The sequence below is a fragment of the Girardinichthys multiradiatus genome, chromosome 11 (assembly GCF_021462225.1).
Source record: "Girardinichthys multiradiatus isolate DD_20200921_A chromosome 11, DD_fGirMul_XY1, whole genome shotgun sequence".
Taxonomy (NCBI): domain Eukaryota; kingdom Metazoa; phylum Chordata; class Actinopteri; order Cyprinodontiformes; family Goodeidae; genus Girardinichthys; species Girardinichthys multiradiatus.
In genome coordinates, this window is record NC_061804.1 from 1,468,156 (window position 1) to 1,484,485 (window position 16,330).

Sequence of the window (16,330 nt, forward strand, 5' to 3'; positions counted from 1 at the left end):
TTTGATATCAGGATTTCTGCTTTTTGGAGTCAGCAGTTACCTGGCATATCGAGGAATTCGGAGAATGTCAGCAGCTGTTCTGGCCATTGTAAGGCTGCCTGGCATGTATGATGGGATCTTCAGAGCGATCAACACTCAGACTGAGATGTTACGTGAGCTGAATCGCAGACTGGATGTGATCCTTACACAGGATCGCAGGCAGGTTGCGGTTCCTGGACTCAGGGGTGAAATGGGATAAATCTTGGAGAAAGTTGTTCGCTCGGATCTGGCAGAAAGACCAGGAATTTGGCTGTTTGGATTCACCTTTGAGAAGAACCAGCGAGACTCTCAAGGCTGATGGAAAATTAAGAGTCAGCCTAACCCAAATAATTGTTGTTTTTCTGAATCTGGCTCCCCTGCACGGCCTTGATGGCTGGTTATCTTCAACTTCTCCTGGAAGTTATGTAACCATGACGCTCTGCTCCCTCCCTTCCCTGAGGACACCTGTGGACCTGCTCAGAACTTTGTGGCCGGTTGATGAACCTTCCAACGTATCATCAAGGACAATGGCCTCTGTGACAGTGCTTCACGGACTTACTCGCACACACACACATGCTCAAGATAAACATATGCACCCCCTCACACCACCTTCACCGTTCCCAGCATGATGTTGTTTTGTCAACTTGTTGCTTCTTTGTTCTGAGGTTCTTTACAATCTCAAACTGTATCCTGCTGAGGATAAAGTGTGAAATATGATTTTTTCCCTCTACTTACCTAATGTGGCCTCTTTTCTCATCTAACAAGGGCAGTGCCTGTGAGTGGGCAGCAAAGCCTCAGTGACCCGTCTTCCTTGCCTTGTGTCATGATATATGTTTGGATGGGTTCTACTGGACTTCTAATTTCCTCTCGGGGATCAATAAAGTATCTTTGAATTGAATTGAATTGAATTGAATGTTTCAAAACACTAAAATTATGTTGTAATTTCTGCTCCGGTTCTGACTGGTATTGTTACTTTGATGCCCACCAGCGTTAGGCTTCTTCAAACGTCCCATCAACCTAAGGCTTCACATTGTGGATTCTTTTTGAATGTCACCACTTCAGGCCTAAGTGGGTATCCACAATGTTCAGACCTCTACGTTGAAGAGATTAATAGCAGCTACATGAACAGACGGCCCAACACAGAAGAACCAGCTTATCGGGTCAAGAATCAGCAGTTCATTGACATCTCTAGGACAAGGAACACTGGTTTGAAGACAGCAATGTGGACATTTTGGACAGGGAAAACAGATGTTTGAGAGAGGAATGAAAAAAGCCATCTATGATAAACATGAAAAAGCAACACTAAACAAAGGATGCAGCCTCAGATTTAATCTTTCTAACACCTGCTCTGCAGCCCCAGGCAGTTTTCAGCCAATCACACACTGGGACATGAGACCAAAACATCTCACAAGCCATTGTTAGGGACATGTTTAAATCGTCAAGCAACAACGAACCAAACATTGAGCTGACTAGTGTCATGGTATGACATCCTTGGACTTGGTTTGTGTTTTTGTATTAACCGTTCTTAGGTCTATGTTTTCCTTTATTGTTAATTAGTTCCACCTGTCCCTTATGCCTCCATGTCTCCTTGCCACACCTGTTCTTAGTTCCTGTGATTACCTGCCTTTGTTTTCTCCCTGTATATTAGTTGGTCTGTGTTCTTTGTTCCCCGCTGGTTCCTCCGTCACTATTCCTCGTTCACTACCCCTGTTTATGCTCAGTTTTGCTACGTTACAGAACTATGTACACATATAAGTTTTTGGCTTGACTCATGTTTGTACTTCCTGGATTATGTTACGTTTTGGAGACCTTTAATTAAAGAGAAGCCTTTCTCTCATCATGCGGCTGCCAAGCTCTTATCTGCACTTTGGTCCGATCCAAACCCAGAACGTGATAACTAGAGGGTAGGACCACTCACTCACATGTCCTAATTGCCCCATTAGCGACCTTAACGGCCCAGTTAGTGTGATTGTTCTGACTTCAAAACTATAAACCTGTTACTTCCGACCATGTTCAGAACTTAAAAAACCTTTTGGATGAGAGACAAAACGTCTTCAAGAAACAAGGGAAGTCCAGTGTCTTCTACTGAAGCTCTTAGGGTGTGAGACAAGTTAAAGCACTGAAGTACAATCAGACAGCAGCTGCAGTCCGATTGGCCCTCCTTCATTTGGCTCAGACATGCAGGAAGAAAACAACTCATGGCTGCAGCTGAATGCCGTGGCTAAACATGCTGGAGGAACATTCAAAGAGAGAACTTATTTATTTCTATAATAACACGATCCACATTACTGACTGAAGACACATTAAAAGTAAAAACCACAGTAAAACACATTTCCTTACCTGGGAAGTTTTAAGCTCACAAACAACAACAACGATGGTCACCTCAATGGTCTAAATCTGCAGTTAGGATAAACTATAAGGTGTAGGCTTCCACTCAAGCAAAAACTGAAATTATTTGAGAATGCTGGGGTCAAAAGTGTTTCCAACAAAGAGGCGAGAGAGAGAAATCTGTTCTCTTCATCTGTTTACTTCCTCAGGTCTCACCTACTTTACCTTCATGGATGATCTTGGAGTGCTCACTCCATCTTTTCTCTGTGTTGTTCCGCTGTTACATACGCTACATCATCATCTACGTATGGTAATGATTGCGTTTTAGAGGGCGAGGCTCCAAAATGTGACAAAAAGTTTGTTTTAAATTGTATTATCAGCTTCAAATACAGTGGAAGGAACGATTTTGAGTTGTAAGTTTTCTGGCTCTAAATGTGACAATATTTGTTATTTATTCTGGCTCCTCTGGAAATATTTTCTCCCTCGACACCTTTAAATGTGAACATGTGACTGAGAGAAGGTGTGTTTGGAGTCTGACTGGGTGTCACCTGTCGGTAGGTGTCTGAGGAGGAGCTGTTCACCAATAACGAGGAGACTCCAGCCTTCACAGAGTTCCTGCAGCTGCTGGGAGACACGGTGGAGCTGCAGGACTTCAGGGGGTGAGAAGTGCAAACATCTGTGACGTGAAATCCTGAATGACAGCTTTTCTGATCATTGATGCTTAAACCTGCTGCTTTTTTAAAAGTTGACATCTATTTTCTGTCATCTTTCTGCTTCACACACTTTGTGTTTTTAGCTGCAGCACATTCAAAAACCTGCAATAAGATTTAGGGTTCATTTAGATTTTAAAAAATAGAAACCAAACTAAAAGATTTTACGTAAGTCGTGCATAAACTCAGATGGTATTTGGTTACATGTACAGCTTTACCTGGGAAAAGGGATGCATCCAATTCAGGAACCAGGAAAAACATCATAAGGTCCAGCAGGTGAACCCCGATGGTGTCTGCTCGCTCTCTGCAGGTTCCGGGGGGGTCTGGATGTGTCTCACGGTCAGACGGGTTCACAGTCCGTCTACACGGTCCACAGAGGACAAGAGATCATGTTCCACGTTTCCACCAAACTGCCTTTCACCGAGGGAGACTCGCAGCAGGTGACGCCGGGACATAAAACAGCTGAAAACAGGAACAAGTTACAGAAAACTTTATACAGCCCAGAAAATTAGCTCACAGTGGTTCTGTTTGGTTCTGTTTGCTTCTGTTTATTAAGGAAAGGTTTTTGGGTTCAAATTAAAACACTTATTACAAATATTCCTGAGGTTATATCAGATTATAGCATAATGGTAACTTGACTGAAACTAAAACAGTATTTACACAAAGATTGAAAAATGAAAAATCTAATTGTTTTAATTAGAACAGCAACTATTATTCTTACCGCTACAATGTTTAAACATATTAATTATCACAGCTATAATTAGTGCCAGCTTTTAAAATATTCAGTTGCCAATGGTGGCTTTAGAAATGGGGTGCATTCACATCAAATTAGTAAATTTTCACTTTTTTAAAGTTTATTTTGATTTTAGCGCCCCCTACTTGCTGCAGATAAAAGGGAGGATGGGTTACGAGCTTTCTGAAGGACTCCACTGCATTTCAACCCGTCCTAGAATCTGATGGGCTGCGTTATAATTGGCTGAGGCGCAGCAGAAGGAGGGGCTTGCCCAAGGCGCCAATCATGTGAGAACCGCCATAGGGTTATATACGTTTTTCAATATTTTCTCTATAGAGGAACACGAGTATAACAAGCTGATATTAGTGGTTATTACTGATTAATTAGCCAGGCTATCTGCTCCAATGCAGCCTGCAGTCAGCTGCTCTTATCTTATTAACAATACCACCTTGTAACATGTAACCCACCCAGGTCTGGGACAGGATTAAAAACCGCTACTAAAATCTGACAAATGGTGAAGTATCATGTGACCTGGTGAGAAAAAGTCTGACTCAGGGCATGACTTCAGCACCAAATAACCCAACATGATGACAGAGTGTTAGCCAGTGAGGCGTGTAGCCAGTTTCTAAAGGTTATAGCTGGTTGACATAAGCTCGGCTTGCAGAACCCTGTTATCAGCTGAGCAGTTAGGAAAACTCAGCCAGCATGTGCTAAAAATCACACACATCAGTGGACATAAAATATGATGTTTCTGAGGTAATTAAAGCCTGCCATGTGCACAAATCATTTCTATTGGTTAAATGCACAGGAAGGTAAGTCACTGGCTTCAATCTGAGCTGCGAACAGGAATATCCCATTCCTGACCTCCTAGACTGCAATCCTTGTGTTCCTGCTTGTTTTCCAACCAGGACTTATTGAATGTCCAAACATACTGTTGCATGTATTCAGAAAAATGAAATAAAGTTTATTTCTGTGTCTAACAGTTATTAATCAAAGGATGGACCCAGATTGTCCAGTTTAACTCAGTGTTGGTAGTATTCTAATGCTTAACCTTTGTCACTTGATGGTGTCCCTCAGCTGCAAAGGAAACGCCACATAGGAAACGACATCGTGGCCGTGGTGTTCCAAGAAGAGGCCACACCCTTCGTTCCCGACATGATCGCCTCCAACTTCCTGCACGCCTTCATCCTGGTGCAGGTGGAGGAGTCGTGCTCGGACAACATCAGCTATAAGGTACAGAGGAGGTGTCCCTCGCCGTTTCATCTGAGACCCAGCTGAGATGGTGCATGAAAAAATAACTTCAGTTGATGTCTGCAAACCAAACAAAGCTTATGAGACAAAAAATGAAACCTAAGAGTTGTGGAAAACCAAACCAGAACTCCTCAGCAGTTAGAATCTGCTGCATCTTTATGTTCACCAACCAATCTCTGACAGGTGTCCGTCACGGCTCGAGAAGATGTTCCACCGTTTGGACCCCTGCTTCCGAATCCAGCTGTCTTTAGAAAGGTGAGCCCAGAATTTGGACCTCAACGGGCCGAGTTTTTAAACTGTAGCTCCTCTGAGGTAACATCAGCGTTTTTTTTATTCTTCAGGGTCCAGAGTTCAGACAGTTCCTCCTCACCAAACTTATCAACGCAGAGCTGGCCTCCTACAAGAGCGAACGCTTTGCCAGACTGGAGGTAACCTCACCAGCAGGGCAAGCTGTTTCCCCTCAGCTGGATGGATGTTTTTAGGAATTTTATCTCCTGCTTCGATGTCGATCGCCATCATGGTTCAACGATCCAGTAGGATCTGGTTTTCCTTTCTGAACGTTTCTCTTTGTTTGTTGTTGGATGATGGTTCAGTGGTAAGAGTAGTCATCTTGCAATCCAAAGGCTGTGGGTTTGATTCCAGCTTCCTCCTGCCACAGGTTGACGTGCTCCTGGCCAAGACACTTAACCTCAAGTTGCCTACCAATCTGTGTATCGTGTATGAATGTGTGTTTGAGTGTGACTGGGTGAATGTGGCTCTAGTGTGAAGTGCTTTGAGTCGTCGCTATGACTGGAATGGTGCTATGTAAATTCAGTTGGATGGAAAAAGCTTCCCAACCCAGAATTCTGACCCCAACATGATCCAGAAAAATGTCTGATTTGTTTAAATCAGCTTCCCAATGTTTGTGAAATCAAAGAATGGGATTAAATCCTGATATTCCCACTCAGACAGCAGAGCAGGTTCTGTTATCTCTGGAGTGAATCGGTTCTCTGGACCTTTTGTTTTCTTTGTTCCTGTCCAGGAGCGGACTCGCTCCGCCCTGTTGGACAACCTCCTGGATGAGCTGCAGAGACGCTCGCAGTGCATGATGGGATTGAGCTCAGGTGTGGAGGAAGAGGGAAGAGGTGAGAACGGCCACACCCATGGAGGACTGCTGGAGTCCATCAAGGTCAATCTAAGAGTTTAACTTTCATCGTAACTCCCATAAACATCCCAGTATAATAATCTGACCTCTATGACACAACAGACTCAGTCATCTGACACATTTCATTAAAGTTTCCTAATTCAGGGAGAACTGTTCGTTATTTCCACAGCTGGTTGCACTGAGGTGAAAGAAATTCTGTCAGTTTGAACGTCATAATGTTTTCAATCAGACAGCTATGATTATAATCTTGTTATTGCAAAGGTCTTCATCTCCAGTCCTGGAGAGCTGCTGTTTGCAACCTTTAGGTGCCTTCCGCCTCCAACACACCTGCAGCAAATGATCGGCTCTTTTTAAGACCTCTGCAGAACTGGACAAGAAGCTGATTCAGTCTTCTGATTCAGGCGTGATGGAGCAGACAGCATCTAAAAGCTGCATCACAGCTGAAATTAGACGCTGCTGTGATGTTGCCCCTGTGTGGCGCTGTAACTCACATATAAATAATTTCTGTTTTCTTTCAGAGAGCTATGAAGGGGCGCAGCGTATCCATGGAAACCATGTCACGGCTGCCCACCAGTCTAAGTGGGGGTGGTCTGGCCCACCTGAGCATTGAGGTGAGCAGAAAGGGTCCCACATTCCAGTTGGGATTTCCCTTGTTCCAACTGGAAAGGATTCCAGGTGTTAGCAGCTGGTTTGTTTTTGTATTTATGTTCTCAGAGCAACGTGAAGTCTCCGGTGAAGAGGCGCTCAGGCCTGTTCCCTCGCCTGCTGAGTGTCGACAGCCAGACAGACAAACATACCCACAGGAGGTAACTACAGCCTCTTTCCGTGTTTTCATGACCTCTCAGGGGGGAAATCTGAAGGCAATTTAATAAATGCTGTAATGAATCAAGAATATCATCACATCAACTGCTAAACATTAATTTAATATAGTCTGACATCTGAAAAACAGAACTATTGCAGCGACTTCAGGAGACAAACAAGCCGCTGAGAGGCTAAAGTTGGACCGTTCCTTGTCCAACGCGCTCTTCATAGAAAAAAAAGAGTCCACCAAGGTCGAAAGTAAATGCCTTTTAATTACGGTATTAAGGAAAATGATCAACTTAGAATAACGTGTCCAAAAATATGGCTTAACGAATACAAATCTCAAAGATCTCGATTGTTAGCGGCCTGACACTCAGGCAGGTGGGTTAATATGCCCGATCACCTGAACTCCGCCCTTCTCCAGTTGACCCACACATTAACAAACAAACAGCAGCAAAAAATAAACAACTATTCCAAATCCAAACAATTAAACATCTTACAAAGCAGCTCAATTTCATTTATGGCTCCTACAAGAACAAAGAATAAAAACTATTCAGGGCCTACAACAGAGCCCTGAGGAACTCCATGTGTTATGAACTCGGCTCATTTCTTCTTCTGGTTAAATCCTGGTTACCCTCGAATGTGTCAGTCTCCTCAGCGAACAGCGTAGCTTTGACTGCTGCCACCCGATGCTGGAGGTGAGGTCGGAGCTGCCGTCCAATCCCAGCTCTCCAGAGGCGGGACAACGGGGCAGGTGAGCCTCGTTCTGTCTCTTTGTTTTAATGTAAGCAACGCAGCAGCAGCAGGAATATTTCTGTGTTTGCAGGATTCATCCGAAGAAGGAGAGCAGTAAGATTTCCAGATCCACATCCAGCACCTGCAGCTTCAGTATTCCTGCTGATGATGTGCACCTGGTGAGACCCCAAACAAAAACCTTCAACCTGATGGGTTTTATAAGTTCACTCTGCAAAGGTTAGAGCTGTAGTTCACAGTCCGGCCTGTTGATGGCATCAGAGCAGAGCAACAGAAGCTTTAGTCTTGAGAAAACATTCCTAACTTAGACTCAGACAAATGAATCTGAGAGCAGTCTGACTGATGGAAGGTAAACCCTAAAATTTAGAGATGAGCTCAGAAATGTGACACTATGCTGCAGCTCGGATCCGGTGGTTGTTAGAACTAAAAAGGACTAACCTGAAGTCCGATAATTAGACGTAAAACTGTTTTAATAACAGACCAGAAGAGTTCTGAGTCACCTTGAAGATGAAGCTGCGTGCAGTCAGATGCAGCTGAAGATAACTTTCATGGTTGCTCCTTGGGTTGGTGCGAGAAGAAAGTTCAGAGGTTCACATTTTAGGGTTTGTGGAGGAAGAGGATTCAGGATCACAAACGTTTAGAACTGTTCTGCTGTAGATCCGATCTGTAATCCTGACATGTTCCCATCCCCCCCATCTGTCTCACACTGCGTCGTTGGAGGCTTCCTGTCCGCTGATCGTCTGCCGCAGCCCCACAGGTTCAGTATATGGTTCCCACCTTCATCATGTCCCACCCTGATTCCTGCGCCTCGTCTCACTGAACACTAATTTATTTCCTCTTCCAGAGCTGAAAAACAAGAACTCTCCCAGATCAAACCTGAAGTTTCGTTTCGACAAGCTGACTCACTCTGCTGCTGTACGTCGGTTTGTCTGAGCCAATCGGCAGCCTTCAAAGTTCACTGCAAATGTTTAAATACTTCCAGTTTAGTTTTGACCTCCTGGCTGAACACTGACCCCTCTTACTTTCCTGACCCCTCTTACTTTCCTTCCTGAGATCCAGACCTTCCTGTAGTCTTCTGTGGGAGTCTTGATAGGTCTCCATGCTTTCTGAAGGTCTTTCTGAGTTTTATCTTTGGACTTTGGCTGATTCTTCACACGGTTTCAGACTTGTTACTGACCTGAGATTTGGATCATTATAGATCAAGATTCTGGATAGAATTGGCCGGGATGAGCTTCCTCTTCTGGGTGTCTGGAGAGGAGCTCCATCATCTGAGCTGCTGCTGCTCTACATGAACAGGAGCCAGCTGAAGGGGTTCATCTGATCAGGAAGCCTCCCCTCTGGAGGTTTTCTTGTCACGTCCAATTGGGAGGAGAAGCTAGGACAGAGTTCTGGGTCTGTCCTGGTAAGAGGAATGTCTGGGTTTCTATCCTGGACCTGCTATCTCTGGGACTGGATCTCAAACAAATGGAAGAGAATGGATGGATGGAAACTACTGAACTTAGATCTGTAAATCATGCAGTCATAAAAATGCTCTATGAATCTATGAAAAATTCCAAAGACAATGATGGACCTCTCGGTTCCCGAAGCAGCTCTTTGATTGGTTGGTTCTTGTTCCTGTTGGACATGATGTTCACATACTTTTCATCTGCCGAGGTTGACTCTTCGTCTTTTATCATGAAGCTTTTTCAGACCTTTTAGAGCTAGCTTTTTGCAGATAGGGCTGGACTGCTGGGTGAAGTCTGCAGAAAACCTCTGAAAGACCTCCAGAAAGCCCGGAGAACAGTGGATCCAGAACACTTTAATAGGAAGACTGGATCCCAGGAAGGGAAACCTGAAGAGACCTACTGAACACAGCTGCTTTGATTTCTGATGGCTGCTCTCTCTGTTCTCTGTTAGCAGGGAAACTGAACTCTGACGAGGTTCTGGGAGGTTCTGGAAGGTACGTTCAGCTCTGTGAGCTGCTTCAGATTAGACGTTTAACCTCTGAGATGCAGAGCAGGACTTTATCTCACCACAGAGATCCTGAGGCTGGACTCAGTAAGGTCCAGATTCAGGGTTAGCTGCAGATCTTCAGTCTCTTTATGAGGAGAACATCAGCTGTGTTCAGTGTTTCCTGTTCAAGCTTCAGAAGGTTGATTCATCACTTCAGCTGCTGCAGTTTGTCTCCATGTTTCAGCTTTAATTCCTGTCTGTTTTCCAGAGAAACTACATGGAGGTCCAGTCTTCACACAGGACCCGGAATATGGACTAAACCACCGAATCACCAACATCTCCCCATGTTCCTTAGGCTCTCCTGGTTCTGCCTGATGTCAGAAAAACCCGTGGAAACGCCAAAGACACGGTTTCTGCTGCAGAGACATCCTGTTGTTTTAAACATTGAATGCATCGTCTTTTTTTTAAAGCAGTTTGTGTGTTTCTGGTTTCCTTCTGGATCCCCATGAAGATGCAGATGAATGTGGAACAGGAGGGAGGTGTTAGAGGACAAATATTCTACAGTTTTTCACACAGATCACTGAAATGGTTCTGAAGCATTCAGAGATTCAGTCCAACAAATCCTGATTCAGTTCTGTCCTTCCAGCTCTGTTCATAGCAGCTGTTTGATCTTCTCCAACCTCCTCTTCCTCAGGATGTTCCTCTTCTAAGTGTTGCCATGCAGAAATTCAGATATCATCTCCCAAAATCCATTCAGAGAATCCTGAAGCAGAATTAAATGTGAAAACAGACTGAGAGCTCTGACTGGACCACAGTTAGGAAGTTCTGATTGTCAGGATAGCTTTGGTCCATGAGAGGAGATTTTGGACACAAAGAAAACAGGAAGGAACCCAGAACAACCGAAACAGAACAAAGAGGAATGTGCTGGACAACCAGAACAGTCTGGCTTCAAATAAGCTGGGAGGAGTGGTGATAGAACCAGCTGAGGGTGACCACGGACCTCTAGAGGCCAGAACCAGAAACAATAAAAACTAAACACAGCTGTAGATCAGGTCAAAGTCAATCAAACAAGAACTTTGGCTGCTTCTAAAATATTTTTAACTTAATTCTCTTTATTTATGCAGCGCCAGTGTACAACAGATGTCACCTTACAGGATAAATGGGTCCAGTTATATAGAAAAGGTCCAAATTTAGTACTGGTCATAATACTGGTCATACGGTCCAGTTCAGGTCCAAATACAGTCGAATTCAGGACTCAGCATAATAAAGTACAATCAAAGTCGACTGGTAAAAACCCTATAGAAGGCCAAACTATCGGACCAAATCACTGCAGCCATCCCTCCACTTGAACTGGACCGTATGACTGGGCGGTACTGAAATGAACGGGATTGATCTAAACCATATCTGGACCAAAGAGCCACAGGACAGGGAGTACTTTCTATGTTAAAGAGTCACAGAGTTCATGACAGCAGTCGCTCCTTCATTCAGCTGAACACAGATCCACTGAGCCAGGAGTACTTTCTACAGGAGAGAAAAAAACAAAAGGAGAAATGACCTAAAGAGAAACCAGGAAAAGACCAGAGCAGCCCTGTCAGGTCCGGGTATAGGAACCAGCAATACAGTCCAGGACAGAGTGGCTCCACACAGAAGGTCCATAAAAGCTTTCATTTGATCTATGAAACATCAGACAGAGCAGCAGGTGGACTACCGTCCAAGAAAAAGGCAAAACGTTTCCTCTTCCAATGAGCAGCGAATGCATCATGACTGCAGAAGGTTTCTGCTCTCAGCTGCTGGAACAGAATCCTGCAGATCACTTCGCAGAAAAGAACCAAGAAGTTCACGTTATCACATGTTTCATCTGGGATTTCCAGACGTGATTCACATGGGCAAAACCTTTTCACATAACAATCACGTGTAGGCAAACATTTCACATGTGAGTCACATGAGAAACTGTTTCACAGACACTTCACATGTGGAAAATCATTTCACATATGTGAACTTCATGTGTTTTTTTTTTGTGAGGGTCTCCAGAGATCACTGAACTTATTAGACGCCCTCACGGTTTCTCCTGGGGGAGACACTGCAGACACCTTCATAAATGCTTAACATTTTCCACAATTCAGTAAAGTTCTCCAGAAGGTCCTCCTGTCTTTTAAGACACGGAGAAAAACTAGGATAAAGAAGGAGGACTTCTGGATGCTCCTTTGCTTCTTCAGCTGCCTCAGACCTGCAGCTTCTCTGAACGTCTTGGTTCAGCAGAGCAGATTTCATCTCAATCACTTTACATCAGATTTTTTTAAGCTTTGAGGACCGGCCCATAAATTCTGAGTCTGTGGATCAGAAACTGTACCCGGCTCAGCAGCCCATTTCAGTTCTGCAACATCTGATACTGTCGGATTGGTGGTTCCTTCCAGAACCAGCCTGTAAGTACGGTCTACAGGACAGTTTTCAGGCAGTTTTCCGTCTTTGTTTCAGAGAAATCGTTTTTTTCCAAACCTCACATTATCAGGAAATGTGAAAAATCTGTTATAATAGATTTTCCTTCAAACATTCACAGTTTGTATGACCTTGAACTCACCGTGTTAAGTTTAAGGTCTCAAGAAAACAACTGAAATCAGTCGTTTCACTTCACGTCTTTCAGTGGATGTTTGCTTCTGGATCTGACTAAAGGAATCAGATGATGACAATAAATCTTCACAGACATCTTGCACTGACGTGACGCAGCTCTGCGGTCGTTGTACATTTCCTTGCTAAATGCTACAATCTTGCACTAAAAACTATTTCTTTGTTGTGTCAAGTCTTGTTCCAGGTTTTCTAAATAAAAGTTTGGTTTTATTTTGTCAGGGACCCACTGATGATGCGGAAACACAAAGATGTCAGTCAGCTGTGTATGTATCTTTCATCATGAAGGAAAACTGTGACATGAAAATCTGATGCTATAAAGTTTCTCAATCGTTTGCACTTTGACTCTGTGTTTGACTTGTGTGTGATCATTTTTTCAGCAGCTCTCTGACGGTTGTGAATCTTTTTCAGGGCTGTTGTTGAAGTTTTGGGTGCAGGCCTGAATCTGAAGATGTAAAATGCCCCCTCCTCTTCATCATGGGAGCCACATTGAGTTCTTCAGATCAGTGTCCTGGTGGTCCTTCTGATAACACACTCTGTAATTGTCCAAATTAAGTCCTGCACAAGTTAAATCTGTGCAACATGCATTCACCCATAAAAGTAGAACCAAAGAGAAGAAACAGGTTTCCAAACTGCATTTAAACGCTGCAGAGTGATGGGGCAATAATATGTGTGTATTTGGAGTCAGAGGGTGTTTATTGTTCTAAAGGCCGGAGACAGATAGTGAACATCTCCATCACGTCTCATTTAAAGCTCTATTTTATTGGACATCCATGAGTTTTTTTGGTCAAATGACCTAGTTCTCTAAGTGGGTTATAAAAAGAAGTCTAGTGGTACATTGAAAGCACCAAAATGGTCCAGTTCACTAAATATTTCAGTGAGCTTTTAGTTTTTGCATTTATATGCAGCTATACCTGCACATCAACTATGAATTTTGCTTTTTTGTGCATTTTGGTGGAATTTTTATGTTTCTGTATTATTTTCCTTCAACTATTAATAATGCATTTAAACTAAGAAGATGCTTTGTGGATATTTTTTGTAACCGGCTCCCAATCAAAATGCTTTTCCTTTTTATTTTCCCTGTCATTGCTCTTCAATTTGTATTTCTCTTCACCATGTTGGAAAAACCTTCGAAATGTCCCGTTTCACTGTTTTCCACTACATGTAAAATTGTTTCTATACTATAAATCTCCCGTGCATGCATGGGTTCTCTCCAGGTACTCTGGCTTCCTCCCACAGTCCAAAAACATGACTGTTAGGTTAACTGGTCTCTCTACATTAGGTGTGAATGAGTGGTTGTTTGTCCCGTATATCTCTGTGTTGCCCTGCGATGGACTGGTGACCTGTCCAGGTTGTACCCCGCCTCTCCTCTGTAGACTGCTGGAGATAAACAGCAGCCCCCCCGTAACCCTGTGTGGAAGAGCTGGGTAGAAAAAATGAATGGATGGATTTTTAAAAAGCAGTTTTGATGACCTGCTGTTTTTATTTGTTTTTTAAACACACAAAAAGCTAAAATGAACCCAGAATCAATGTTGCTGCCAATTTTCAACATTCCTAGGCTTTTATAACACAACTTTCTTTTTTAAAGACAGATGTTTGTTACTAAAACCGGCATTAAATTGGTTGAGTTGTAGAAAAATGAATAAATATTAGTTATGTATGGTGAGGACCGAAGATAATAATAGCATTCATAAAAATAGTTGGAAAAATATGTTGATGAATTCATGGCATATTTTAAAGGAGCATTTCTTCAACTCAATTCAGTTCAGTTTATTTATATAGCGCCAATTCACAACACATGTCGTCTCAAGGTTCTTCACAACAGTCAAGTTCATACATTCCAATTAATCGTAATCATTGAACAGTTCAGTCAGATTCAGTTATTTATTCAAACTGGATAAAAAGTTTTTCTATCTAAGGAAACCCAGCAGATTGCATCCAGTCAGTGACTTGCAGCATTCACTCCTCCTGGATGAGCATGTAGAGACAGTGGACAGTCACTGGTGTTGACTTTGCAGCAATCCCTCATACTGAGCATGCATGTAGCGACAGTGGAGAGGAAAAACTCCCTTTTAACAGGAAGAAACCTCCAGCAGAACCAGGCTCAGTGTGAGCGGCCGTCTGCCACGACCGACTGGAGGTTTGAGAGAACAGAGCAGAGACACAAAGAGAACAAAGAAGCACTGATCCAGGAGTACTTTCTATGGGAAGGAAAAGTAAATGTTAATGGATGTAGCTCCTTTAGTCCTTTCATCTAGAAAGAAAGAACAGATAAACTCTGATCCAGTTTTCAAGGTTAGAGTCTGAAAGAGAGAACATAGAGTTAGTCACAGTAGAAGCTCAGTCAGTATCCATGTCTAGGAGAGAGAAAGGGTTAAACACTAAAAGACAGGTCCATGTGGATCATCTGTAGAGGGTGAGCATTAAGTTGTTGTCAGCAGAAGCTCGGACGATTCCCCTCTCCAGAAAGGTGTCACAGGTAGACACAGAGCCAGGCCAGATGTAGCTTCTAGGAAGAGAAAAGAGAGAACCAGGTTAAAAACTGAAATAACAGCAAATAATACAAAATTGGAAAGTAGTGTGAGAATGTAGCGAAGAGGGTGAAAGTGGTCATTATGTCCTCCAGCAGTCTAAGCCTATAGCAGCATAACTACAGAGATAGCTCAGGACAAACTAAGCCACTCTAACTATAAGCTTTATCAAAAAGGAAAGTTTTAAGCCTAGCCTTAAAAGTAGACAGGGTGTCTGCCTCACGGACTAAAACTGGGAGCTGGTTCCACAGGAGAGGAGCCTGATAACTAAAGGATCTGCCTCCCATTCTACTTCTAGAGACTCTAGGAACCACCAGTAAACCTGCAGTCTGAGAACAAAGTCCTCTGTTAGGAACATATGGACCAATCAGATCTCTGATGTATGATGGAGCTAGATCATTAAGGGCTTTATATGTGAGGAGGAGAATTTTAAATTCTATTCTGGATTTAACAGGGAGCCAATGAAGGGAAGCTAAAATAGGAGAAATATGATCTCTCTTTTTAATTTTCATCAGAACTCTTGCTGCAGCATTTTGAATCAGCTGAAGGCTTTTAACTGCATTTTGTGGACATCCTGATAGTAAAGAATTACAATAGTCCAGCCTTGAAGTAACAAATGCATGGACTAGTTTTTCAGCATCACTCCTGGACAGGATATTTCTAATTTTGGCAATGTTCTGGAGATGAAAGAAGGAAAGACAACAACTTTTGTCTTGTCTGAATTTAGAAGCAGAAAATTTAAAGTCATCCAAGTTTTTATATCTTCAAGACATGCTTGTAGTCTATCTAACTGGTTGGGTTCATCAGGATTTATGGATAAGTAAAGCTGAGTATCATCAGCGTAACAGTGAAAATTTATCCTATGCTGCCTGATAATTTGACCTATTGGAAGCATATATATAGTAAAGAGAATTGGCCCAAGTACTGAACCCTGTGGTACTCCACAATTAACCCTGGAGTTTAAAGATGATTTATCATTTACATGAACAAACTGGAATCTGTCAGACAGATAAGATTTAAACCAGCCTAGTGCTGTTCCCCTGATCCCTACAGCATATTTCAGCCTTTCTAAGAGAATATTATGGTCGACTGGATCAAATGCAGCACTGAGATCTAACAGAACCAGAACAGACACAAGTCCATTATCTGAGGCCATAAGAATATCATTAGTGACTTTCAGCAGAGCTGTTTCAGTGCTATGATGAGCTCTGAAACCTGACTGAAACTCTTCAAACAGGTCATTGCTGTATAAATGTTCACACATTTGATTAGCAACTATTTTCTCAAGAATTTTAGATAAGAATGGAAGATTGGATATAGGTCTGTAATTTATTAAATCATCTCGATCAAGTGAAGGTTTCTTAAGTAAAGGTTTAATTACAGCTAACTTAAAAGCCTGTGGTTCTGATCCATTTACTAAAGATAGATTAATCATATCTAAAATGGGGCTGGTAATCAGAGGGAACACTTCCTTAAATAATTTGGTTGGGATTGGGTCTAACATACA

General features: G+C 42.8%; 1 protein-coding gene across 6 annotated transcripts in view; it reads left to right on the forward strand.

Annotated features, from left to right (window-relative positions):
• The window catches only part of LOC124876892 (rap1 GTPase-activating protein 2-like), a 44,460-nt gene extending 31,829 nt beyond the window's left edge, over positions 1 to 12,631 (forward strand). For 4 of the 6 annotated variants that reach the window (XM_047379929.1, XM_047379930.1, XM_047379933.1 and 1 more), the window contains 13 exons: positions 2,905 to 3,005; positions 3,367 to 3,496; positions 4,867 to 5,022; positions 5,224 to 5,295; positions 5,382 to 5,468; positions 6,062 to 6,208; positions 6,703 to 6,795; positions 6,899 to 6,990; positions 7,635 to 7,739; positions 7,812 to 7,899; positions 8,444 to 8,495; positions 8,583 to 8,653; positions 9,939 to 12,631. In XM_047379929.1, coding sequence (XP_047235885.1) covers positions 2,905 to 3,005; positions 3,367 to 3,496; positions 4,867 to 5,022; positions 5,224 to 5,295; positions 5,382 to 5,468; positions 6,062 to 6,208; positions 6,703 to 6,795; positions 6,899 to 6,990; positions 7,635 to 7,739; positions 7,812 to 7,899; positions 8,444 to 8,495; positions 8,583 to 8,653; positions 9,939 to 9,989 — 1,245 coding nt within the window. In that variant the 3' untranslated portion in view covers positions 9,990 to 12,631. Of the gene's footprint in view, positions 1 to 2,904; positions 3,006 to 3,366; positions 3,497 to 4,866; positions 5,023 to 5,223; positions 5,296 to 5,381; positions 5,469 to 6,061; positions 6,209 to 6,702; positions 6,796 to 6,898; positions 6,991 to 7,634; positions 7,740 to 7,811; positions 7,900 to 8,443; positions 8,496 to 8,582; positions 8,654 to 9,634; positions 9,678 to 9,938 lie in introns of all 6 variants that reach the window. The other 2 variants (XM_047379932.1, XM_047379931.1) reach the window with 2 other exon arrangements.
• Positions 12,632 to 16,330: the final 3,699 nt, after the last annotated feature.